The sequence below is a fragment of the Astatotilapia calliptera genome, chromosome 14, assembly GCF_964374335.1.
Source record: "Astatotilapia calliptera chromosome 14, fAstCal68.1, whole genome shotgun sequence".
Classification (NCBI taxonomy): Eukaryota; Metazoa; Chordata; class Actinopteri; order Cichliformes; family Cichlidae; genus Astatotilapia; species Astatotilapia calliptera.
This window is the reverse complement of record NC_137435.1, coordinates 9,169,570-9,195,462: the sequence shown is the minus strand read 5'-3', so window position 1 is coordinate 9,195,462 and position 25,893 is coordinate 9,169,570. Positions and strand designations below refer to the sequence as shown.

Here is a 25,893-nt window from a genome sequence, read left to right as displayed (position 1 = left end):
ATGTGTATACAACCAGAGTCCCGATTCATCTAATACTCACCTGCCACCCCCAGGCTTTTTGTGTTACCGCCGATTGCTGCAAGACCTGGTGTAAACTCACTAGAAAGCCTTCATAATATTAAGCAAAATCCAGCTTTTCCTGTAATTATAGCTGCAACATTGCTACTTTTTGACAATGTAATAGTTCCATTTAATCAATTATTAGAGATGGTGTTTGGAAAGATTACATTAAATACGCATTACATTTAATATGGTATGAGAACACTAATGTTACAGGAGATGAGAGCCTTTGTTGGACATCTCCGATAGCTGATGCAAAAGTCTCGGTTGGCTGAACATGTCAGGAATCTCTGGCATTAGAATAACAGGCAGTAAGGGTTTGGTTGGCGGTACATTTAAATACAAATTACATTAAAGGAGAGAAAGATTAGGAGGATTTAAATGTACATGCCCCAGGCATGTATCTATGTGCGTGGGAATGAGAGATAAAGCATCCTTGCCTTTTTTTTCCTCTGCTTTGGTGCTCTTTGATGCTTATGCATGCGTTAGGTAGTAAACGTGTGAGTGTGACAAGTCCTTTATTCTTCTTATTTACCCTTATGAATTTTAATGGGGTAAATATATTCCTTCTTTATTTACTTAGGTAATTACCTCTGTGAGGAAAGGATACTTGTACCAGTGAAATATTTGATATATTTGCACTAAAGTTCAGGGTAAAGCTACACATATATTCATTCATTCACATATATTCATGTGATTTTCATGTAATTCAAGGACTTTCAAGACTTTACAAGAATAAACCTCAGCTCAAGGTTCACATCACTTCTCCACAATAACATCTACAGTCCTCTGAACATGGAAAAGGATTCTAGTGCATGTATTTTACATTATATTTTCTTTTTTTAAGTATTGACTGTGTGTTTGACGGTGTTATTACTATGACATCTAGTTTTTTGTTTTATTTTTTGCTGTAAGAAACCAGTGAGGGTTGCTGTCAGAGTGTGATGAATTGTCCGTGAGGAAACAACGTCATTAGTGTTGTGGTCAGAGAGAGGAAGTGGGAGATTGCTGCAGTAAACACAGTGGACTGTTTCCACCACTTTCTTCCTCTCCTCTTTGGTTCTGTGACCTGCATACTGATCTCGGTTTTTTCAACCTAGAGGACATCTTGTCCCTAGCCTGGTAAGAGAAGTGACACAGGACAGAGTGAAGAGCTCTCTGCTGTCACAGTCTTTTCATCTTATGCTGTTTTTTGCCTTCTAAAGGCCCATCTCAAGCTTTTCTGTTTTCTGTCCTCCCTTTCTATCTCTGCCTCTGTCTGCATTGCAGTGTACTTTTCTTCTCTCTATCAAGCAGAGATGTTTATATCAGCAGTGGAACTTTAAAGTCCTCTCCCTTTTCTCTCTCACTCCTTGTCCCTCCTCCTCTCCTCTCTTCTCCAGATGGAAGCTAGCAGCACATATTTCTGGATGGATGCACCTTGCAATATACGAGATATCAGGAGAGCATATGTTTTTTGACAGCACTATTCAGCAGGAGGAAACTGTGCAGACTAATCACAAAAAAGATCAGTTGTGCTAGTCCCCAGCTGTCTTTCATTGTTGATGTAACGTGATATTTTTCAAATATGAGCTTGATTTCAACCAAATCATATCTCGAGGTCAGTAGGCTTAATACAGGCTCACAAGTGTTGCTTCATATTTAGTGTGCCTAATTAACTGGGAATTAGAGGAGCACTTTTGATGCTAGTGTGTTTAGAGATGCAGAGAAAGATGCTTTTGTTTCCCTTGCCTGTGTTATGTGATTGCATGGAATATGCTGCAGTGCAGGGCACAGTCAAGGTGACCACATAGTGTAAAATTGATAAGTGAGTTATTGTATGTGCCAGTTCACAGTTTTTGGACAATATGGTATCTCAGCATTATTTCCTTAGACTTACAAGTTGTTCCTGTTTAGATGATTTATGACACATTTTTTGCATTGCTTGTCAGATTTGACCTGCAACCATTTATTGATAACAACATTTTTAGATGTTGGGCTATACGCATTTTCTCTCCAGGGTCCTACGCGGTTATAACTGTGTCAGACTGTATGATGCTCTGTGACAAGCACTATCATTCACTCAGGCTTCTTAGTAGCTATGTTCACAGTGCAGGCTTTTTCCGTGTGCAAGATATATTTCCTGCAAGATTGCCTTTTAATTTTCTACCTCTCCCCCTCTGGAGAGGTGAGCACTTCTCCTGTTTGACAATTCCAAGCATTTCAAGGGATTAGAGGAACGACCACATGATGCAAACCACCAGAATAGTAAACAGGCCGGCGTTGCCACACAGTAAGCTGTGAATATGAGATAGGGAAAGCAGTGTGGCTTGGGGAGTTTTACCCTCCCTTGCACTCAGACTGCCTTTCGACTAACTGCCCCACTGAGTGTGGCCAGCTAAAAGGTGTGATTAATTAGTAGAGTGGAACAAAGACAAAGTCTTTTCATAAGTGCCATTCAAAAGCAAACAGACCAGCATTACTAGGCTTTGATCTCCATTTTAGTTTTTGACAGTCAGGGTGCTTTAAAGTTCAAGACTGGCCGCAGATGAAAGGCCTCACTTCTATGTTCATTGGCTGCTCCACATGACAGCGTTTGGCATGGAACTGACTAGTAGAGGCTTGACAGCATAGACACTGCATAAAAGTATTTTACACATTCATGAATCCATGGAAAGTAAAAACTCCACGTTACAAAGCTAAATCTGCCAGTCTCGCTTAAAGGGGACCTTCCCGTATGGCACGTCAGAAGTCTTGCTCTGATTCTTCAACAGGTTTTCATAAGAAGGGAGCTGTCCTCAGTGCTGAAATCAAGACAGGCAGCTGGTGTCAAGGGAATCTCACTGCTCAAGTGCGTCTTTTTCATTGCAGTAATCATCCATTTCATACCCTCCTCGTAGACTGAATCATTCAGAAGCCTACGACTTTGCTCTTAAAATTATTTAGGTTACTATTACCCGATGAGCTTTGGGGGGTTTTCTGAGGGGAGAAAAAATGGTTACTTGTTGGGGAAAATTTGACATTACAGTACTATTCTTTAGTTTTACCTTCAAACTCAACCTTCAACCTTCTGGCTTTAGTAATATGAGTAACTAACTAGCAGTTGTCCTTTAAATGCTTTATTTCTTTGTATGCTTAAAGATCACCATATAATTTGATAGGTTAAACATGGTTAAGTATGTTTGTTAAATTATGAATAACCACAGTGTCTGCAAATTAAATATCTGGTTGTACTATTAAGTGGAAAAAAAAGAAGTGGGACACAGGACTAAATGGTTTTACCACACCTTGCTTGTATTTCCATTTATTTCCTTTTCATGTTGATGGCACTAAGGGTCATGCTATTAACTTAGGTAGGAGCACGAGCAAATAACCAAACCTTTGCAAATTGCACCTGCTGCACTTTTTGAGATTCGCTACATTTAAATTTTCAGTAATTTACCAGCAGAGATGATGAAAACACTGGATGAGTTCACACCTTTCCGGAGGTAAGGTCTCTTACTGTTGACAGTAGCAGAGTTTTTTAATATTCAGTTCAGGTTCCTGTGCCTCTGTGGTCTTTTTATGTGATTGAAATAATTGTAGCAGCTGTGTCAGTTAGGGAAAATAGTTTGAGGCACGGAAAACGAGGCAAAAGATATGAATTCGAGATCTAAATTGAAAAATATCTGTGGGTGTGCTTCTGTGAGAGAGGACCTTTGGACATAATTGTGTTTCCAGGAGTAGGAGTTCAAAATACAATCTGTTTTTTCCACTATTACTTCTTGTTCTTTCAGTAAATTCCTTTTTTTTCCTGTTAATAAATGGACTCTTACAGGATGAATGAATTGACATATTGCTGATGATGTGGTAGACCGTCCAGGACATTTAATTTAATACAGCTAGACACTGCCAGGATTAGTATGAGATGAAATATATGGGGTCCCAGTGATGCATGATAGGACACAGTTACTCTGCCGTGCACAGAAAATAAGTGGATGAGATGAGGAGATTCACAGCTTTTTGTCAACTGTATCTGGATACTAAAGTCAGATACAGCACACAAAGCCTTCCAAAACTGGCCGGTTGCCATTTCCCTTCCAATCCAGGAGCTTTCTTTGAACTTCTCTGTTTTGTTGTTGTTTTGTTAATTAATTAATCTTTTACTGCAGACTTTGTGTGAATTATTTTTTCTGCTTTTGCAGCAATGCATACTTATCTTGAGAAAATAAATCAGTAAAGCAAGAATGATTAAATGAGTAGAACAAATTTATGTACTATGAGCTTGAGGAAGTCTCACTTTTTTCCAGTTTGGTTTCCGTTTTGAGTCCCAGTGTGAGGCTGAAAGGTTCCATGTCTGAGCAACAGTGACTTGTGTATGATTGCTGTTGTCTTGCCATGACTTGCTATTCTAACGCAACCCGTTCAGTAAACATATTGGCTCATGGTCCTCTCTGACAGCCTGTCCACTTTACTTACAAAAACAGTAGCTGAAGGTTTGGCTTAGACTTTGAAACACTTCAAATAGTCTGGTCAACACCTAAGGTTATCCGTTAGATGTCAGTAGTTTTACTCAAGTTATGCTGTTAAGATCAGGAGGATTGTTTGTGTATTTATTCCAAATTTTCCAATTTCTCCATAATTCTTTTTTTGTTCACTCCTTGCTGGTACAGAACTGTTTTATTGTTGCACAGATTCAACAAGGTCCAACATTCCTCTGAGAATTAGGTCCGTATTGATATGATAGTATCACACAGCTGCCACAGATCTGTTAGTTGGATATCCATGATAGAAATCTCCCATTCCACCCCATCCCAGAGGTCCTCTATTGAACAGAGTTCTGGTGACTATGGGGGCCATTTAAGAACAGTGAAATGATTGTCATGTTCACAAAGTTTGAGCATTGTGACATGGCGCGTTATCCTGCTGGAAAGAGCCAGCAGATGACGGGTACACTGCTGTGTTGGACATGGTTAGTAACAACACTCAGGTAAGCTGTGGAAACAAGTGATGCTTAGTTGGTATTAAAGGGTTCAGAAACTGCCAAGGGAATACCCCCCCACACTATTATACCATTAATGTAAGATGGATCCATGCTCTCATGTTTTTTAAGCCCCGACCCGACCATTTGAATGCTACAGCAGAAATCGGACCACATTGTGTTTTTAGTTTTTTATTTCGTTATTATTTTCAGAAGAAAATTATTGGTGAACAATGTTAACACTGTGTTGGAGTTTGTTACATTGAGCTGTGCACATGTTATGTTCTATTCTCATATCCATGTCAATAATTTATGAAAATAAAAAGGATTGGCAATGTTGCAAATAAACCGAGGACCTGGGTTCAAAAATAGGACCTTCTGTGTGGCGTTTGCAAGCTTTCCCTGCCTGTATGGGTTCTTGCCAGGTACTCTGGCCCTTCCAAAGAAATGCACGTTAGGTTACCTGATGATTCTGGATTGGTTGTAGGTGTGAATGTAAGCATGAATGGTTGTCTGTCTTTATGTGTTAATGCTGAGACAGTCAGGTGACCTGTCCTGGATCTACCCTGCCTCTCGCATTTGGATTGGTTCCAGCACCACTGCAACTATGAATTGGATAAGTGGAAGATAAGGAATAAAAGGGTGGATGTTTTACATTATAAGTCTGGATTTCACAGCTGAGTATTAAAGATAAAATAAAAATAATGATGAATTAGAGAGGCTGAAGTTGAGGGAAATGATACTGAAAATATTCAGCAACAAGAGATTTTCCTATTTTTTTTCCTTTGTGTAAGAGTTAACCCTGTTGACAGCTGAGTCTCTGTTCATAAAACTCTCGATGTTTCTCTAGTCCAAATATTAATGTTCTACTTACATTTGGCCTGATGGAAAATAGCTGGCGAAAGGCAATAAAGTTGGCAATTTTGTATATTCATGAATTATAAAATGTTTCAAATAGCAGTTGTCTCAAAAACTGAATGGATCACAGATGAGAGGTATGGTCATGTAAGTGTCTGCATAATTTTTGATTTTTAGTGCTGAAACTGCTAATATTGCTAAAATATTATAATTCAAATGAAAAAACAAGCAAACGGGAAAATAAAATTTTGCTGCAGTCATCTTTCTGCAGCAAACTGTCATTGACTATAAAGAAAACAATAACTTCCACTCTCTGAGGCTTTCAAAATAAAATGAGGGTGCTTTAAAAAGTAATGATATGAATGAATTTTATTTATCAATGAACTTGCAGTAATCTGAAGAAATCTAGAACAGATCAATATTTGGCAAGGGCGCTCTTTACCTTTAACGCAGTACTATTTCTTCTTGGTATTTTTGCAGAGAATGTTTTGTTAAGTACGTTGTGTCAGGGATGCTTGAGAATGTGTTGTTCTGGTGATTTAGGGTGTCTCTTTGTGTACCGCCAGACTGTCCCAATGATGTTCTTTTTTTAAGATGTTGGTTAAATGTTAGGACTTCCATCATGCTACAAGTGAATCTGGGGCTGATAAGCCTGAAAGTTAAATGCAGCTTCTATATCTTGGTAGTTAGGGTGTGATTTGTATCTACCAGCCTTCTGCTAGAAAAGGAGAGCATTTTTAAATGATCACATTTTTTATGAGTTACACATAATTTTAATCATGATAAAGCTGTCAGTGTTGTTAGTGATGCAGCTGTTCAAAAGCATTAAAAAGCTGATTTATTGTTCCAACAGTAAAATAAGTTTTAGCCTTCCTATTTAAAAATAAATATTGAAATGAATAAAGAAAACAAAGAAATTGCTGCAGCTTTTGAGCCACTACCACAGCCATAATAGCAACTTACCAGCAATTTGTACTGTGAAATGTAGTTTACATTAGGTTAATTAACTGTCAGGAATAATTTAATGTTGATAGGTCTTCCATGTGCAAAACACTATAGTGAGGCAATTAGTGTTCAATTATATATTCCAATCAGCATATTGGACTTAAAAAATTAAGCAAAGCAACATTTTCTGGAAATCTTGCCTTATATTTTATATTCTTTTACTATATACAAGTAGCCAGAAATCAGAGAAATAAATCTTTGTGTGTGTTGGTTTTTTATTTCTGATATGTTGTGAGTTTGCAAACCCAGCTGATAATGAGAAGGTATGAAGACAAACTTGTCACTGAACTGACAAGCAGATGTTTCCAGATAATAAATTCAAAAAGGATCTGTTAACTAAAGATTTTCCACGATCCTTGCCCCTGGCTTCCCTCTTTGACTGAATGATTACGGAGCAACTTTCATCATCATCATTTCTGAGGGCTTGTTAGCCCCATCTGTATGCTGCAAGCGCCCAGTTCAGTGAAGCATAAACACATAATCTTTAAATCTCTGGCACTGTTTCCACAAACACGAGCCGTCCTGATGTCATAGTCACTGTCTGGTCACATGTGAGGACTGCGTCAGTAATTCAGGTCACATTCTCTCCAGACCTCCCAGTGCATGTACCTAGTTTAGATTGGATGCATGTATTGCAGCTGTATTCAGAAATGGTGACATTAAAGGTTACTTGAAAACTTAAAAATTTATTTTACAAGCTTAACGTAATTGCCTTTATGATTTAAGCACATTCCCTTTTGATTATGTCACTGTCCTCTGAGCTGTGAGAAAACAAATATTGCCAAATTTGTCCACCACTGTCAGACATTTGGATGTCAAATATAGTCTTTCTTTGTATCCACACTCTGACTGTACATGACATGAGATGTGCTCCGAAATTCAGACACACCAGGTGGCTGCTGTCGGCTACATGTTAGACTGAGCCTAATTTTTGGTGAAGGAGAGGAGCCTCCCCAGGTGTCACACAGAAGTTAGTTGGTATAATGCAGTGGGTGTTATGCGGCCTGTATCCTCTCATCTGTCTAGATAGTGCTTCTCAAACATGAGGTGTACTTTCAATTATGAAGCAAACATGTGCTTCACAGTTTGCGGCAAGATAAGAAATGATTGGTTCAAACTTTTTCCAGATGGATATGTAATTCAATTCCATTTTCTTTATATAGTGCTAACTCGCAAAAACAGTCATCTCAAGGTAAGGTAAAAACCCTGCAGTATTAGAGAGAGAACCCCAATGGTCTGACACCAAGAACTTGATGATGATGATGATGATGATGATGATGATGGTGATGATGATGAGGAGGAGGAACAGGAGGAGGAATGACTTACTTTAACGGGAAGAGAACTTGAACCTACCGAAGTGCCAAAAATGTCTTGTTGATGCTATATGTCAGTGGCTAGATTGGCATGGAGCTGATAGGGCAAAAGTAACTCAAATAATTGATATAACCAAGGTATATCAAGTGGCATCTCTGACTGTAAAACATATCAAATCTTGAAGCAGATGGACTACAGAAGCAGAAGACTACACTGGGTGCCACTTCTGTCAGCTAAGAAACATATTAAACATTACAGTCTACTTTGGTGCCTTTGCTGATGGTGCCCATCCCTACGTGAACACGGTGTACCTCTTCTGCCTGCTGCTTTCAGCAGGATTAATGTGCCATGTCACAAAGTTCAAATCGTCTCAAATTGGTTCCTTGAACAATGATTTCACTGTACTTAAATGGCCTTCATATTCACAAGATCTCAATCCAACCTTTAAGATGGGAGGGAACAGAAGATTGAGATCGTAGATGTTCAGCTGACAAAACTGCAGTAACTGTGTCATGCTATCATGTCGACATAGACCTAAATCTCTGAGTAACGTCACCAGCACCTCATTGAATCTCTGTCATGAAGAATTAAGGTAGGGGGAATTAAGGAATTAAGGTTAAGAGTCCAACCTATTGCTAGCAAATCATTCCTGGAAAACTGATTTCTTTGTTAGCATAAAGTAATCAATTTTCATTGTGAAAAAGGGGAAAGAGGTTACTTTAATGAGGAAGTCATAGCATGAGGCTTGGAAGACTTAACTGAAATCCGAGCTTTCCCCAACAAAATTCTTACAAGGTGTTTTGTTTTTCTATTTCCTTTCCATATGGGTTTGCAAAAGAGTCTGACTCTGTTTGGTTTAGCTGTAGCATGAAATCAGAGATGAGTGTGTTTGCAATATCCCTGCAAATCTTCCCTGTATAATTCAGTAAGCCAAAAGGCTTGTATTAAATTTTTGGCCTTGGTTAAATAGACACAGTTTTCACATGGTTGCATGATGTGGCAAAGCAAATATGAATCGTGATTGAGTAGAAAATGAGGAAGTGTTCCACTCTCTCAAGCATGCCAGGACTAAGATATGGTTCTCTGCCACTATGAGACTTAAGAGACTGTCATATTGATTTCAACTCCTTTTTCTCTCGTACTGTAGTTTAACCATGTGTTTAGTCAGAGATGGGACTTGCTCTCCCAAGGAAACAATATTCAGTGTAGACAGAAGGATGGTGCTGTCAATATGACTGTAATTTGTATGCAGCATTATCTCGGAATCCGTACTCCTTGTCTGACATTAGTTGTGCAAATTATGCACCGTTTGTGTCTATATATCAACAGTCTAGCACAAAAAATGTCGTGTAGTGTGAATTTTACAGTATTTTGAAAATGTTGAATGTGGCGTCTGATGTCTCCCTGCAAGCTTTAGACAATGATTGCCTTTTAAAGGGAGAAAGAATAATTATTTTCTCCCTTGCAGACAGTCCGCAGCACTGTTGTGTGCTTAACTCATCAGTGAAGCAGAGAGGATAGGGGCATTAGTATGGCCATTAGCATAGTTCAGCATTGATGTGAAGGCCATTCATCAAACTCAGTGGAAGCACAGAAGCAATAAACTAATTTCTTACATTTTTGACACTCCCTCCTCCAACGCTTCTCACCCATCTGCCTTAAATGGCTTGACCTTTATTTTGGTGACATTTTCAGACTAAAGAAAGAATGGCCCTGAGTGGGCTTCCAGCTCAACTCTTCAGAATTGTTCCCTGGAGTGGCAGCACCATTTTGTCGCAAGGCACGGCGGCATTTGCATAACATCTTGATCCATTTTTCTTTTCATGTCATTTGTTTCGGCACATTGGAGAAAGCCTAAAAGCTAATATGGTTAGCAGTTTGTTTTTTGCACATTTCTTTTTCTCCAAGCAAGAGAAATTCTCTTGTATGAATGGTTTCCCAAATTAGTTTGACATTTCGTTTTTGAATATAGTTCTCAGCTTAATATTGTTTGTAGTTCCATTACGACTTGGAGAGCTCTAATTCTGTATTTTCTATCCTCATTTTATCTGCAGAGGTGAATCCCGTTATCCAAATTCATAATCTTATTTCTGTGGTTCAACTGTGACTTTTTACTTTTTATCATTTCCATTCTTTTTCTTTTTTAATGCAAGAACACCAAATTAGCATATTTGTTTTCAGAAGTAGAGAATGCTTTTTACCTTCCTTTTCGGTTCTCTTCTGTATTTGTGATACATTATTCAAAATACAGACACTTGAAAATTATTCATTATTTCTTCAATGATATTTTTCAAAATAGACTGTGGGTCTAAATCCAGACTTATTCTTGTGTTTTGTGTGAATGGATTGTGCTACCATTACATAACACTCTCTTTCATGTCCGTTATTATTTCACACTTCTGAGATTTATTTGTCTTTTTCTCCTTGGTGTTTAAAAGTATATATATTTTTGCAGAAACCATGAAGAAATGAGCAAAGTTATTGGGTGAAAAAAACCCAAGTATGCTGCTTGAATATTGTATTCTTCATTTAACTCTCTCTGGTGCTGTTAAGCACTTGGCTGGGGAATGGTCAGTTTGTTGTTTCCTCCTCTTTACTTGTGCATGCCACATTTTTCATCATCCCCTTGACTGCATTGGTTTTTCAATAGATGGGAGCTGCTGGCTTTCCTAACTTTTGTAGTTGAACCTTACCAGAGTTTGTCTTCCAGGTTGTGACCCTGGAATAAGCCACAACAGTACACTGACCTCCAAGCAAAATCTGCGATGGTATCTGCTTTTTTTGTTTGTTTGTTTTTTTATATGTGTGATGACTTGCTGGTTGTTACCAGCACCAAACATTATATATATATATATATATATATATATATATATATATATATATATATATATATATATATATATATATATATATATATATATATATATATATATATTTTTTATTTATTTATTTATTTATTTATTTATTTTTTGGAGCTTCATTCTCCAACTTTTATGCATCATGAGCACTTCTTTTTAGCCTTTTTGTGCAAGTTTAAAGTAGTTCTGAATTGGCAAACTCAGCATTATCAATCCTGTGCATTCGATGATTATGAAGGTCCCAGTTAATTTTTTAGGGATAAATACAATGGTAACCAATTTTATTAACAGAATGGACAGTATCTGTGTGATCTTGAAGACTGCATAAATTTGTCTTTAAACCAGGGGCACTTCTCATTTTATCAATTTAAAAATATCAGGGAGGATATTTGTACTCTCCACATCTGCTTTCAAGCGACTCCGTCACTGCAGCAGTCTTTGTAAATAGGACATCACTTCTATTTATTTTCACCCAATTTAGTGGCCACTATAGACTTCCCTTGGAAACTGTCTCAAGTCCAGTCATTGCTGCCTGTCACCATGGCGACAGTAAGCCTCTAGCCCTGGCCTAATCAGAAGTAGTTGAAAGTGGGGGGATTGTCGAGGGCTCAGATGTAACTCTTAATACTGTGTCTCATGGCAATGACACACAAGTTGTTTGATGGAAAAAAGTTATTTAAAGGTATTTAATTGAAGTTCATATAACCCTGTCGCACTAAAAGAGAGTGTCCACTGGGGTAAGTAACGGACACCTTAATTGCTTTCAAATTTTTAGCCATGCTACCAAGTAAAATAAATACCTACTTGGTGGACTGCATATCCCATCATCCCATTACAGTAAAAAACTTACAAACTTCTTAACTTTATGGAGTTTGCCTTGTGTCGTCATGCTTGTGTGAACTCTGGCTTTGTCCCACAGTCCAAAGGCATGCATGTTGATTTACTGGTGATCCTAAAAAGGTGTGCATGATAGCATGAATGATTGTCTGTTACTCTGTGTTCCCTATGATAGACTGACAATCTGTCCATGATGCTCCCCACCTTTTGCCCATTCACAGGTGGGATAGGCTCCAGTCCCATTAATAATAATAATAATAATAATAATAATGGATACTTTATTGATCCCCATGGGGAAATTACTTGTTTTTCTCTGCATTTGACCCATTCACTCAGTGAAGCAGTGGGCAGCCCACTAAGCAGGCGCCCGGGGAGCAGTGTGTAGGGACGGTACCTTGCTCAGGGGTACCTCAGGGTAGCCGTTAAGTGGATTCGAACCGCCGACCTTCCAATCATGGGGCGACCACTTTACCTACTGAGCTATCCCTGCCCCCTATTATGACCCTGGAATCCATAAGTGGTTAAGAAAGTGAATGGGTGGCACAACAATCTCTGCTGGGTTATTTGTAATTTAATAGGAATATCAGTCTATGCAGGTCAGCCAGATGGAATTACTGATTGCATATATTGTGGTGAGCAGCTTAGTGATGCGCCAGTGTGCTTGAGTGACTGAGAGACATTATTACTACTCCTTACTTCACCTCTGGTTTGTGAATGGAAAGTCTTTCTCTTGATTTTGAGGCGCTGTATAGTGAAAATAGCTAGCTGTCACTCACCATCCTGACATCTGACAGCCTGAGCTGCATCCATACAAGTTAGAGCCTAATTAAGGTGGTGTTGCTCTCCCGACTCACATTGTAGTGTTTTCATAAGCTTCCTCTCGTTTTTATTTTTTTTCAACCCATCGACCTGGCGCTGCACTGAGCTTCTGGGCATCTTAATAGTCCCAGGCAGATATTCTTAATTGAAATTATATGTTTAGCCATAGCTACAGGAAGCAGGTTTTCCCCTTCCATTGGCCCTTCCCCTGAGAATAGGTAAATGACTGTCTGCAAAACCCTGATTTTTAAGCACAATGGGTACTTGTGAATTGTTGGCTGCGGAGTTTTCTTCTCTCAATTATACCAGGCTTCCATATGACTAAGACTTTCTGTACAGGTGGATGTACATGTGTCTGTGTGTTTCTCTGCAATCCAGTGCTCTCGCACTATGCAGAACATTTATGCCTCTTTGATGTTGAACCATGGCACTTTCAAAGAAATGTCAAATGATTCAGTTCCATTTAAGTTTGTATTTGAGTGAAAACAAAGTGAATACAGGTTGGTAGTTGCACAGAGACTATAATAAATACTAAAGATGAAACTTGATATTCTGACTCAGAACTGCAAGACAGACCTTAACACTCAAACACCTAAAAGTCTTCAGATGGAGCCCATCCTTTCTTAGAATCTTCCCTTTAGTGAGACGAAGCGGCAGAAAGGAACATGTGATTAAAAGTGACATTATTTGGATCCTCCAAAGGACACATACAGAAATCAGAAACATTATTTATCCAAAAGGGAAAAATAATAAAATGTCTGAAAAAAGTTGGTGCCTGTAATAGTTTTTTTTTAATTTTTTTAAACCTATTGCTTTAAATAATTTTATTTAACCTTTTTCCTATAAAGACAGCATACCTTTTAGTATTTTTTTCATAAATGTAGCTAAGTGTGAAATCACTATGTCAGTGGCAACTGTGATTAGGTGTACAACCCTGATTGACAGTTCAGCTTTACAACGATATCTGATCACATCTCAAGATAAGACTTGAAATAAGGCTTAAAGAGTGCAGAACACCATTTGTCTTTTTTCCCCCCCATATTCATACTGATGGAGGTTTAGATGTAATTTCCCATAGCCAGACTGATATTAACCACCTTTAGCAACCTTGAATCTTCTTATTTATAACACTGTTTTTTAACAGGGCTTTAATGATTCAATAAATTCATAGACTCTTTAAACCACTAAAGCCACTGGCTTGCTTTTTTGACATAGTAGTTAACTTAACCAGTTTCTTTCAGTTTGATGATGTAATTGTGTCTGAATTTTTGATGGTTGTCTTTTACAAAGCTGGAGTTTGACAGTGCAGATTAGCGATCGTTGAGTGTCAGTGGGAAAGGATTTGGCAGAGGAGCTCAGTCTCACCAGCACACTCAGACACCCTTGGGTTTAAATATGGTAAACAAAACAAAACAAAGCTACCAGTGCTCTATCATTGGGAATCATCAGGGGCAGAATGACAGTTGCAAAATAAATTAGAGTACAGTCACATCCTCTCTCTGTTTCCTTATATAATAGTGTTTTAGATGGGTCCTTTAAAGCAACACTATATGGGCAAAAGTATTCAGGTGTTTTCAGTCCCTTTGCCATGCAGACTGCTTTGATGAGAATGGGTCCTTTCTACAGAGCTCACTGAATTTGACTATGGTACTTTAACAGGTTTCCATTGTTGCAACAAGTCAGTTAATTAAATTTCTTTCCTCTTACATATTCCACAATCGACTGTAAAGTGGAGAAGTCAGACAGGTTGAACAGGAAGGTTGCTGAGCACAAATGTATTGGAGATTATGTATCGGAATTTCAGGAGCAGGACCACGCCTCCAAACACTCTCCTTCCTGTTGTCATCTACATGGGTTCCCCCACTTCTGCAAGCTGTTCATTCTCGTTTACGTGTCCCACCCTCCCTCCCTCCTTGTTCTCAATTCTTTAACTTTTCATTTCTATTTAATGCGTGGGGATCTGCCAGGCCCCTATCGAGGCCTTTCCCAAACCACAGCTCAATTCATGTCAAAGCATTCACTTTTACCTATTAAAATGCTGTCAAACCTAAAATGAGGACGGGGACCCAGCTAGTGAAATAGTTAAATGTGAAATTCTCTCTATGTTGATTGCAACGGGTATGTAATTTGTGACAAATTAATAAAGTTAGGGTCGCTGTATTATCAGAAACAGATTGCATGTAACAGATTTGACGCAGAACAGACTCAAACAGAGTGAAAAACTAGAACACAACTGGTTGCAACAGTAAAACATGATTATTTTTAAACTGCAATGCCACATCTTAGTAAGGACTCATAAAGACCTACACATGTTAGGAAAATCTGTGTATCCTGTTTGTCTGGGGGAGAAAAAGGATTTTTAAATCACCAAGTATTATATTGGTATCTGTCTTAATAATCCTACCTACATCAATTATCTCATTATTTTTGCCTCTTCAGGTCTTTAAGCAGTGCACACAGTATTATAGATTGCATTAGCTATCATTTTAGATGGTATTGGACAGCATTAGAGACTTAACAGTGATCATTGGAAGGAGCTATTAGAAGTGTTATGCTTTCATTTCACTCTATAGGAAACTTTAGACATGACATTTTCTTTCATTCATCGGTGTAGTGGACATGCCTTGAAGTGCCTTAATTACTTAAGACACTTTTTCTTGACTTATGAGCACAACATGCTCTTCCGTCTATCACACTTTTTGTCTCGTTTGTGTTAGTCTTTTGTGACAACCCCTGACAGACCGGATGGATTTATTGGAGAAAACAACCTTCAGGCCTTTCCAAAGATTTTCAAGCAAATTCACCTCCAGACCATAGCTGGTGTCTTGATCACTGGGCATTAAGACACATATCACGTAGCATCTGCAGCACTGTCTTTGCTATGTGCCGAAAGGTCATTGTCATGCTGAAAGGTGAATCCTTCCTTTGAGGTCATCTTTCTTGAAAGATGTTTCGGCTTTTATCTTTGTTTATGGTTGCCTCACTACTACTGGTTATGCTGGGACCATCATCTTCTCTGCTAACCAGGTGACGAGCAACTGCAGTTTGTTTCCTGTTTATTACCCCCATGGTGTTCAGGCTGGTGTTCCGAGGAGAATATTTTCTGCTCCTGCTGTCAATTTTGCTATCATTAAGAAAACTCCAGGGAGGCTAAGATAACCATTTAATATAGGAGCGGGATCTATCTAGCTACTCTTCCAAGAAGGTCTAATTAATGTAGTGTAGAGCTCTTTTGGCAGGTTTTCCATCATCACAGCCAGACCCAGAAGTTCTTTTACACCATCTAAGCCTAAGGAAATACATTTTTTAGGGGCCAGTTATAGTCGGTTTTTCCATGATAGCAAGCCTTTGAATGACAGTGGAAACTACAATTGGTCTTAGGAGCAAACACCAAAAGCATCATCTCAGTACAAACCAGTAATTTTGCTGTCCACCCATGTCAAGTCTCCAACAAAGAATCACCTGACCTTTTCAGAAGCTGAATAGGGACATATCAAACACAACTGTAGAGGATGACTTGCTGTAATTTACCACAAATCTTTGCTGTCTGTACTCCCTTTGTTTTCCCTGTTTTTCACTTCAGCTGTGTTGTGTGCATCTTGCCGTGTTTGCAAGCAGGACATTTTCCTTACTCACTTGATGTAACTGCTTGTTTTATGTGGAATAGTAATACTAGTTTGGTTTTGCTTTTTAGCAACAGTTTGTTGCAATTTTATGTTTTCTGCAGCATTTCCTTCTAAGCTTGGTCATTTACACTGATTATGGGGTTTGCATCTGAAGCTAAGCAGTGTTCAAACTGTGCATTGATGTTGAATTGAATTTTTATATGGCTGAGATACGCTGTGCTGTCCACCTGTTAAGTGTGTAATCAGTGATTCAATGTCTTTATGTGCCTCTTGTAAGATAATGGGTGAAAATTATTCTGAGGAACCAAACCTGCAATTACTTCACTTCTCGGGATTGTGACATGCCTGTGAATAGTGTGATTAATGGCAATTGCACTTAAGAATTATGAGGTTTAGTCTAGATTTTATGGCTTTTTTCCCTCTTATTGCATATGCTCGTGGATGACGAACATCATAGCGACTAAAAAAGGAGTCTTTTGTCTGATAATAATTTACTGACAACCTTTGACAGCATTTGAATTGCAGGAAGTTGCTTTCATCATCAATCTTTTGATATATTGTTATTCTTTATGCCTCAAACAACCACACATTAAAAATCACATAAATGCATTGTGATCTTGGGTAAACCTCATGCTGTAAAGACACAGTCACAGTTCATAAAAGAAGGGAACATGGCAGGTGCTGCATAGACTGAACTGTTAAATTTTCTCAATACAATATCTGTTGACATCATATATGATTAAGCATAATGCCAATTTTTTTTCTTTGTATTATTACACTCACCACTTCATTAGGTACACCTATTTAATTAACCTGAACAAAACGTATCTAACCAGCCAATCACATGGTAGCAAATCAATGCATTTAGGCATGAAAACATAGTCAAAATAATGTGTCAAAGTTCACATTGTCCATCAGAATAGAGAAGAACTTTCCCCTGAACCATCTTTCAAACTGCTTCGAGCTGTTAGGAGCAATCTCTCAAATAACCCCTGGTTACAAACAAGTTATGCAGAAGAGCATCTCTGAATGCACTAAAGCCTTGAAGCAGAAGGCTGCACCATGTGCCACTGCTGTCAGCTAACAACAGGAAACTGAGGCTACAGTTTGCACAAGGTCACCAAAACTGAGCAATAGAAGACTGGAAATACGTGGCTTGGTCTGATAGGTCTTTGCTTTCCTGGATGGTATGGTCAGAATTGGGCATTAACAACATGAAAGCATGGATCTATAATGATTTTGCTGGTGTAATGGTGTACCAACTGAGCATCATTTAGAAAAATCACTTCTATGAAATGGTGACCTAAGCTTTCCATGAGTCTGTTAATGTCCAAAACCAGTTAACCTGGATCTAGACTTACACAGACGTGTTACAGCTTGTTTGGGTTTATAGAGTTTATAGAATCGTCTGTGCCCCCCCCCCCCCCCCCCCCACCACCACCACCACCACCTGTGTTTTCAAGCTGTGAATACCTGCAATTGTTAGCATCTCACTGATCGATGTCTCTGTTTTTTGTCAAGAAGACTGATCGACCGATGAAGAGGTCTGGTTTGAGAATGGTTTTCTAAATATGTTGACAAGTGCTTTTTATTTCATTTTTTTAATGTTAAGAATTATTCTACCATTTATAGTTCTATGATCTCCACATGTGCAACAGCTGTTAAATGTGGGGAGATGGCAACAAAGCACAACCAGTAGACCAATAAGATGTCATGGGTAAGCTTTTGGTCATTTATAGCAAACGTTTCCTTAGGAAGTCTATTGACATAAAAGACTGCCTGAACCATCTGCTCTGTAGGAAAGTTAACATTGCTCTCAGGTCATTGTTTGATGATGCTTGATAGGAGGACTTATATATTGAGTCCCTTTTATGTACATAATACCAAATAGCATTACATATGAATGTTCCCATTATGAATTTTTCCATTTCCTGCAATTATTTTTTTAATAACTGTGGATGCTCTTGTTGTGTTGTGTGTAAAGCTATTGTGTGAACTCTTGTTGCAATACAAATAACTCAAAGTGGGCCAATAACGATAACTTTTAGCCTCAAACCTCAGCCAGACTGTGTCTGATGAAATTGTGTTTGTGAACAGTTTACTTTTTGTATGCACATCAATGTGTATTTTACCCAGAGAGAATATGTACATTATTGTGCAGGGTTTTTCTATATTTTATTTTATCGGCACTCGGAGCAAAGACTGTCATTCAGAACTTGAAGTCCTAGCAGCCCTGAAGCGCACATCATTGTAATGTAATTGTGCCAAGATCTGATGATGATGATTGAGGTGAGGCCTTATTTATACCTCCATGGACTAGTCTTTCTCTGCTACTGTAGGCAGCTTTTGCTCTCACCTAGCTATTACCTGTCAGTCACAGTAATGTGCATTGGGTATCTAGGTCCATTTTCCACCTGCTTGCTTTGATGCCCACCAGCAGGTTGTTGACAACACACTCCATAAATACCATGCCCTTTTTTAAAGGGCTAATTTCATGCTTTTTGGTCTCGAAGAACTGCATTATCGATTGCACTTTTCTACTTTCTTAATAGTGATTATCAATTGTGTTTTAAATGGAGCAGTATAGTTATAGTGGCTCCATCTGCCTTCTCCTTTTATTTTGTTGTATGCCAGCTCTATTTTCATGGGTGCTTAAATTCTGATCGAAATCTTGTAGAAGGAAAAAGATTTTCACTTTCTCTTTCCAGTTCTAGCCCTAACCATCAGTGTAGTGAAGTGTAACATTTATGAAAGGATCCTATTAGTTAATGTCCCCCCTAGGGGGAAAAAAAAAAAAGGTGTGTGTGTGGGGGGGGAGGGTTGAAAGCTGGGTCAAACAGTAGTGTCCAGTGTATAAATTTAATAAAGGTTGCTACTTGCTGGACCATTACATTAACATAGAATAAACTACATCTTAAGCAGAATGTGAAAGGCATAAAAATTCAATCTCTTCACACATTTTCCTTCTGTCTCACCTTATTTTGCAGTTGGTGGGTGGTGAGTTTGATCTGGAGACCAACTTCATTATCCAAGATGCGGAAAGCATCAGCTGCCTGGTGGAGCTGCTGGAGCACTGTGACATCACCTGCCAGGCTGAAATCTGGAGCATGTTTACTGCGGTCCTTCGAAAAAGTGTTCGAAATCTGCAAACGAGCACTGAAGTGGGCCTTATCCAGCAGGTGTTGCTGAAAATGAGCTCAGTGGATGACATGATTGCAGGTACGATAACGATATGATTCTGTCTTCATTTTTTGCCTGTAGTAGACGTAGTATGTGTGTTTTGTTTGGGGTTTTCTTTGTTGTTGTTTTTTTCAGATGAATTGATGGTAATGAATATGATGTTTATATCTAGAAAGTACATAAGAATGCCTGTTAGGATTTAGCTTCAGTCAAAAAGACAATTTCTCTGTACTTTTTGCTGAAGGTTTTCGTAAAAAAAAAAAAAAGGCGACTTAGCCCTAAATTTTATCCAAAACAGTTCTATAGTAACATGATTAAAAAATATAAAAACATCAACAAATTTCTTCAAAACCAAGTAGTGAAGACAACAGTGTACTTGATGATTCTCATTGAAAATATGAAGGAAATTAAGTGTGTATGGGGATTAGATTTTGTTCAGTAATTTAGCAAATCCACACAATTCTTTTGACACATCAGTTTTTGGGAAAAGTCACAATAGCCTTGAACTGGGTCGCCACAGTTGATCATCTGCCTCCATCTCACCCTATCCCCGTTTGCATGTCCTCTTTCACTACATCCATGAATCATCTTGCCTGTGATCTTCCTCTTTGCCTACTCTCTGGGAGCTCCATATTCAACATCCTTTGTCCCTTTTCTTCACATGTCCAAACCACATTAGCCTTACTTCTCTAACTTTGTCTCCTCCTAATATACTTTATCTTACATAGTATAAAAGAGGAAATGTCTCTCCTGGTCATTCACATTGAAAGTCTTAGCTGCTTCCACCTTCTTTCCCAATCTTTTTGTCAATGCCACCGCCTCCAAACCATACCTCATAACAGATCTCGCTATAGTCTTATAAACCTCCTTTTTCATTCTCGCTGCTATACTTCTGTCACAACTAACCCCTGAAACTCATCTTTGCCCACTTCACTGTACCTGCACTCTCTTTTTCCACCTCTCTTGTGTACTGTCCATTGCTTTGGATGTTTGATCCCTGGTATTTAAACTCATCTGCCTTCACTACTGTTCACTCCATTGCATTCACGCACATGTATTCTCGTTTCACAAAAGCACTTAATATTAAATATAAACTACTGTATTTTACTGTTTACTTATCCTGCAATATTTTACATGTATTGGTTAGAAACTAAAGTTTTGGGGTTTTTTTGTTGCAGAGCTTCGAATAAAATACAGACGTAATTAAAATGTGGTACCAGGATTATATTATATCTTTTTGATAACACCTTCAGGTAGAAATAGACACACAAGGATGTAGAAACAACTGAGCTCAGAACCCCTCAGTCTTTGAAGATTAATGTTAGAGATGAGTTTTTTGTCACTGCGGTTTTGTGTACTGAAGTCATTGTCACTGACATGCTGGGCTGTGCAAATTACACCCGTACCCCATCTTACTTCTAAATTATGCTTCAGATGATGAAATTAAAATGCATTTTCGCTGCAGTGTTCCAAGTCATTCTCCATGCAATTTCGGCTTTTCTGTGTTAAATATAAGAATTTCACGGACAATGAACTGTAATCTAAAGTAAAACTGTTTCCATTATCTCAGATGTTCAGTCATATGAATACTTTTCCCCATGAGAAACTCCAGGAAAACCTCCAGCGTGGATGAATTATAATATCAGCAAAGTGCAGCTGCATGTGATGTGTTTATGTTATCTTTGTCTTTAAAGATTTGCTAGTGGATATGTTGGGAGTACTGGCCAGCTACAGCATCACAGTGAGGGAACTAAAAATGCTCTTCAGCATGTTGCGAGGAGAAGGAGGCCTCTGGGTGAGTAATACCAGGACGAGCTGTACATGTGTGTGATTGTTTGACACTGTCACTGGAGTCGCCTCAAGAAACCCATCAACACTGATCGGTCTGTGGCTTGTTCTGTAATTGACTTACTGTCGAATGATTGGATGAAGTAACTGAAAAGCTATTGAATGTCTGCTGTCCAGCCAGCCACAGAGAAAGCCTTGCTGTCTTATCTATACCCTTTTTATCTTTGCCACCTGTGCAGCCGAAGCATGCAGTCAAAATGTTGTCGGTGCTCAATCAGATGCCTCAGAGACACGGTCCGGATGCCTTCTTCAACTTTCCTGGTCGCAGCGCAGCAGTAAGCTTTCAGATTGTACATTCTGCCATGAAGCAGTTTTCATACATGCATTGCAAGCATGAACTTTTTTGCATGCACAGTGTGAAAATGCAATAAAAAGATGCAAATGAACCTTAAAATCAAAGATTACACAGGTAACAAAGGGTTCTGTTAAGAAAGGGGGAATAAGGGGAGGTGTATCCACATACACAAACTGCATCTCAGGTACTTTTTGGTCTGCATAGTGGGCAATACACTTTCTATAATGTGGAATATACCATACTGTGCCTTTTCCTCATTAAGGCTTTGCAAGATCAAAAGCCTTGTTGATGTTTTTTTCTGGTTTGCTGGATTTTTAATCAACATATTGCAGGATGCTGATTAAAGCAAGTAAATGAGGTGTCACAGTGATGTCATTAAATGTTTGTTTTTTTTAAACTGATGGTTTAAAAGTTATTTTAAACTAAACTCCCGAAAGTCTTTGAGATTAATTGCAAATTCACTCAAAGTGGAACTCAAGCAGATTTATGTCAAAGAGGCTGAACACATGCGCTGATAATGTAGTCTGCATGAGAATTATGTCAACACCTAACGCTATGGACGACAGTTCCAGAGCAATTATTAAACATCAATATTTAAGTGGAGGTACATATTTGGATAATTAAAATAAAGACTTTCCTTTATGTTAGTCTCAAAAATGGAATGAAAGTATGGATTCAGGGATATTCTTTTTGTATTTTTTTGTAGGTGAAATTATGAACATTTTAATTTACATTACTGACTTATATATTTATGTTTAATTTTAATTCATATGGTATAGTATAGTAGCATATTATCCTGCTATAATACACCAGTCTCTCTGTGTGTGAACTCCTCCTACACAAGAACTCGTTCAGCAGCCAAAACTGGCACAAAGAGGTACATCTAAGGCCCCTGAAGCGTCTTATACAAATCAGATATTATAATGCTATCATAGTGTCCAGCAACCACCTACCAATGGACTAAAATGACCCATATGTAGCATTTATGAATCGGTAACATCTTATGAGTCATTGTGTCATTTTAACTTCACAACAGTAACATCAAATGTATAGCCAAAAAATCTGAATATTCAGATATACTGTATATTATATATTATGATGTCACTATGCCATCTAACAATGGACTAAAATAACATTTGTATAGTAGAGCAGGACCTGTGCATTGCAGGGAAGCTGCAAAAGTTGGTTAAACTTTATGCAGCCAGTCCAGTATTTATCTTCAATTTATATACTGCCCCTATTTTCTTCAAAGCAAACAAGAATAAAGCTTAGGTGCATACTAGTCTGTATAATTTAGCTTACCCTGTCATGTAACTCAGCGATAGCAGTAGGAACATAATTTTAAGGAGCTATCTCTGATGGTGCATGAATTTGTCCTTTGCTATCTTTTCTGTTTGTTTTTTGTTTTAGGCAATTGCTTTACCTCCTATTGCTAAGTGGCCTTATCAAAATGGGTTTACATTTAATACCTGGTTCAGAATGGATCCCTTAAATAACATCAACGTGGACAAGGACAAACCATATCTCTACTGGTGAGTACACACTAACTTATGCTTTTACTCCTTTTTCCAATGTCCTCAGTACACGCCCATCCCTCTCATAGGTGCTGTAAGGCCACGTTATGACGCCAAAGAGAAGTGAATTGCGCTTTCCAGTTTTCCATCATTCTAATTGCTTTAGCTTTGTATTAGAAATCATACCCTCTCTGCAGAGGCCTATAAAGCTACAAGCAGTTTTATTGACAAAGCAGTATGGTGTCTGATATGCTGTGACCTACAGTGATTTTCTCGTCTAAGTAGATTATGACTGCAACTTGTTTTTCAAGGTTAAACTAGTTTTACAGACAGTTTTTTACACACTGCCAGCTCTTATGTAATGTGGTTTGTGAAAAGGGCTTCATTTTTGCCAGATAATATTCACGAATTATAATAAGAATAGGGAATTAGGTGCGATTATTGAGATTAAAACCCACAGAGCCATGAACTACAGCGGCTACACAACTGCCGACTCCAGTGGTGAATTGCCGCTCTGGGAGACGCTATGGAGGTATTAATTTAGTTTTGAATATCTGCCACATAAGACTCACGTAGCAGCCCTTCCAGGAAGGAGCTTGTGAGTAATTAGTGCTAAAGTCAATAACCTAGACGTGCAGTGATGTTTGGCTGCTCTGTTTATTAGAGGAACTCTAGGAGAAAAATACAAAAGCGACATATAAAAGAATTGTAGTAGGAGAGCGAGCTAATAATAAAGATGAAAAGTCAGAGAGAAGACTAATTGCCCAATAGGTAGTTCAGTGTGAATGAAAGAGTCTGTTCACCTTGGAGAGACTTGTTCTGTGTTTGTCAGATGTACAACATCAAAAAGAAAAAAAAAATGGCTAAGCTGTGATGTTTGCATTCGTCCAATCATGTTTGTATTCAGCACTGGTACAGTCCCACAAAAAGGTGAGATATGCCAAACTAATCCTGTTTATGCTTTGCTCTGAATGCCTCACAGCTCACTGGTAGGGCATGTAGACAACAAAAAGAATTGTATCTTTAGAAAGGAGTGTGTCCACTGTGTCTTGGCTGCCTCAGCGGTATCCGTGTGTGGGTCATATATTTCTCTAGCTCTGCATCCAGCCCTGCGTTGCACAGGCCTGTATCCTCTTTATCTGCCTTGACAAAGAGGTCTGTTTGTCTTAGATGGTGGTGTGGTGGAGTGGGTCTTTGTAGATGGAAGACTAATATAGACCTGAGGATTGTGAAAGTGTATTGCGTGTCAGCAATGAAAAAGATGTTCATTCCAAGCAGGCTACGAGTGGAGAACTATTGTTCTATTGCAAGGTTGTTTGTGCGTGTACATAGTGTGGGCTGTATAGGGTCGGTTCTTATTGTTTACAAGTTGAATTTCCTCAGTGCTTCTGTAATATATCTTTTACCAGGAAGGCAGGAACATCAGAGTGGAGCGATTTGCCATTGAGAGCGTTGTCAAAGCATAGTCTCGCTTTTCTGTTTGTTTAAATCCATTCACTATATAGCTGAACAAATAACTACAGCTACTTTGCTCTTGTGATTCTTGAGGTATAATATCACAATTCTCTTATGAGTTATTTGTCAGTTACTTTTGTAAATTGCTTTCTGGCCGCACAGTGCAAGGTATTTAAAATAGCGTGACCACAAACTTATTATGCAGTGCAAAGCCACCGTTTTCTTAATTTCTTTTTCTTTGTTTGGTGCCTTAAGGAGGAAACATACGAATGAAGTTGAAAGGATGAAAAAATAAAGAAATTGGACTGCATAATTTGCTAGTCAAAAAGTTCTGCTTTTGTTGCTTTAAAAATATATTTTTTTTCTGTTTGTGGCTAAGTACATTTGGGTTACCCTGTCAAGTTTGCCAGCTCATGATTTACTGTGTGAATATCTCTTTCTGCAGCTTTCGCACCAGCAAGGGCATCGGCTACTCTGCACATTTTGTTGGTAACTGCTTGATCATCACATCTCTCAAGTCCAAAGGAAAAGGGTTTCAGCATTGTGTGAAGTATGATTTTCAGCCCAGGAAGGTAAGAGCACTTTTGGTTTGTTCCTGCTCCAAGTGTTCTAGACCAGGCTTGGCCGACTCCAGGACTCGAGGGCCGGTGTCCTGCAGGTTTTAGATCTTACCCTGGGTCAACACACCTGAATCAAATGATTAGTTTATTACCAGGCCTCTGGAGAACTTCAAGACATGTTGAGGAGGTAATTTAGCCATTTAAATCAACTGTGATGGATCAAGGACACATCTAAAACCTGCAGGACACCGGCCCTCTAGGCCTGGGTTTGGACACCGCTGTTCTAGACCATATATCATTATTTAGACTTCTTTCAGTTACATTATCTGTACCCATGGACTCTATCTATTCCTAGTAAGGTCTGTGGTGATGAAAATATTTATATATTTCATGATGAAAACTGGAAAAATGTGTAGTAGCTGTAAAAATAAGTAAGTCTAACCCTAACAGTCCATACACACGATGTCTGTTGATGATATTCCTTGTTTTTAGTGTATTTCCTCTTATAGATTTGATTATAGTGTAATGCAGTGTACTTGTATTCATATAGTACTTTTTGTGTTCTTCATTGTCATTCAAAGTCCGACACTTTATTCTACACACTTCAAGCGCTTTATCCACCTCACATCTATGGCCAATTTAGAATCACCAATTAAGCTGACAAGCATGTCTTTGAACTGTGGGAGGAAACCAGTGTAGCTGTAGGAAACTCCTGGAGAACGACC

At 38.5% G+C, this 25,893-nt stretch overlaps 1 protein-coding gene across 1 annotated transcript in view; it reads left to right on the top strand.

Annotated features, from left to right (window-relative positions):
• Positions 1 to 25,893, top strand: part of nbeab (neurobeachin b) — a 214,782-nt gene that overhangs the window by 40,829 nt on the left and 148,060 nt on the right. Inside the window, exons 2-6 of the mRNA XM_026191618.2 lie at positions 19,304 to 19,535; positions 21,191 to 21,291; positions 21,524 to 21,619; positions 23,050 to 23,171; positions 25,054 to 25,180. Of these exons, the coding sequence (XP_026047403.2) occupies positions 19,304 to 19,535; positions 21,191 to 21,291; positions 21,524 to 21,619; positions 23,050 to 23,171; positions 25,054 to 25,180 (678 nt within the window). The remainder of the gene's footprint in view (positions 1 to 19,303; positions 19,536 to 21,190; positions 21,292 to 21,523; positions 21,620 to 23,049; positions 23,172 to 25,053; positions 25,181 to 25,893) is intronic.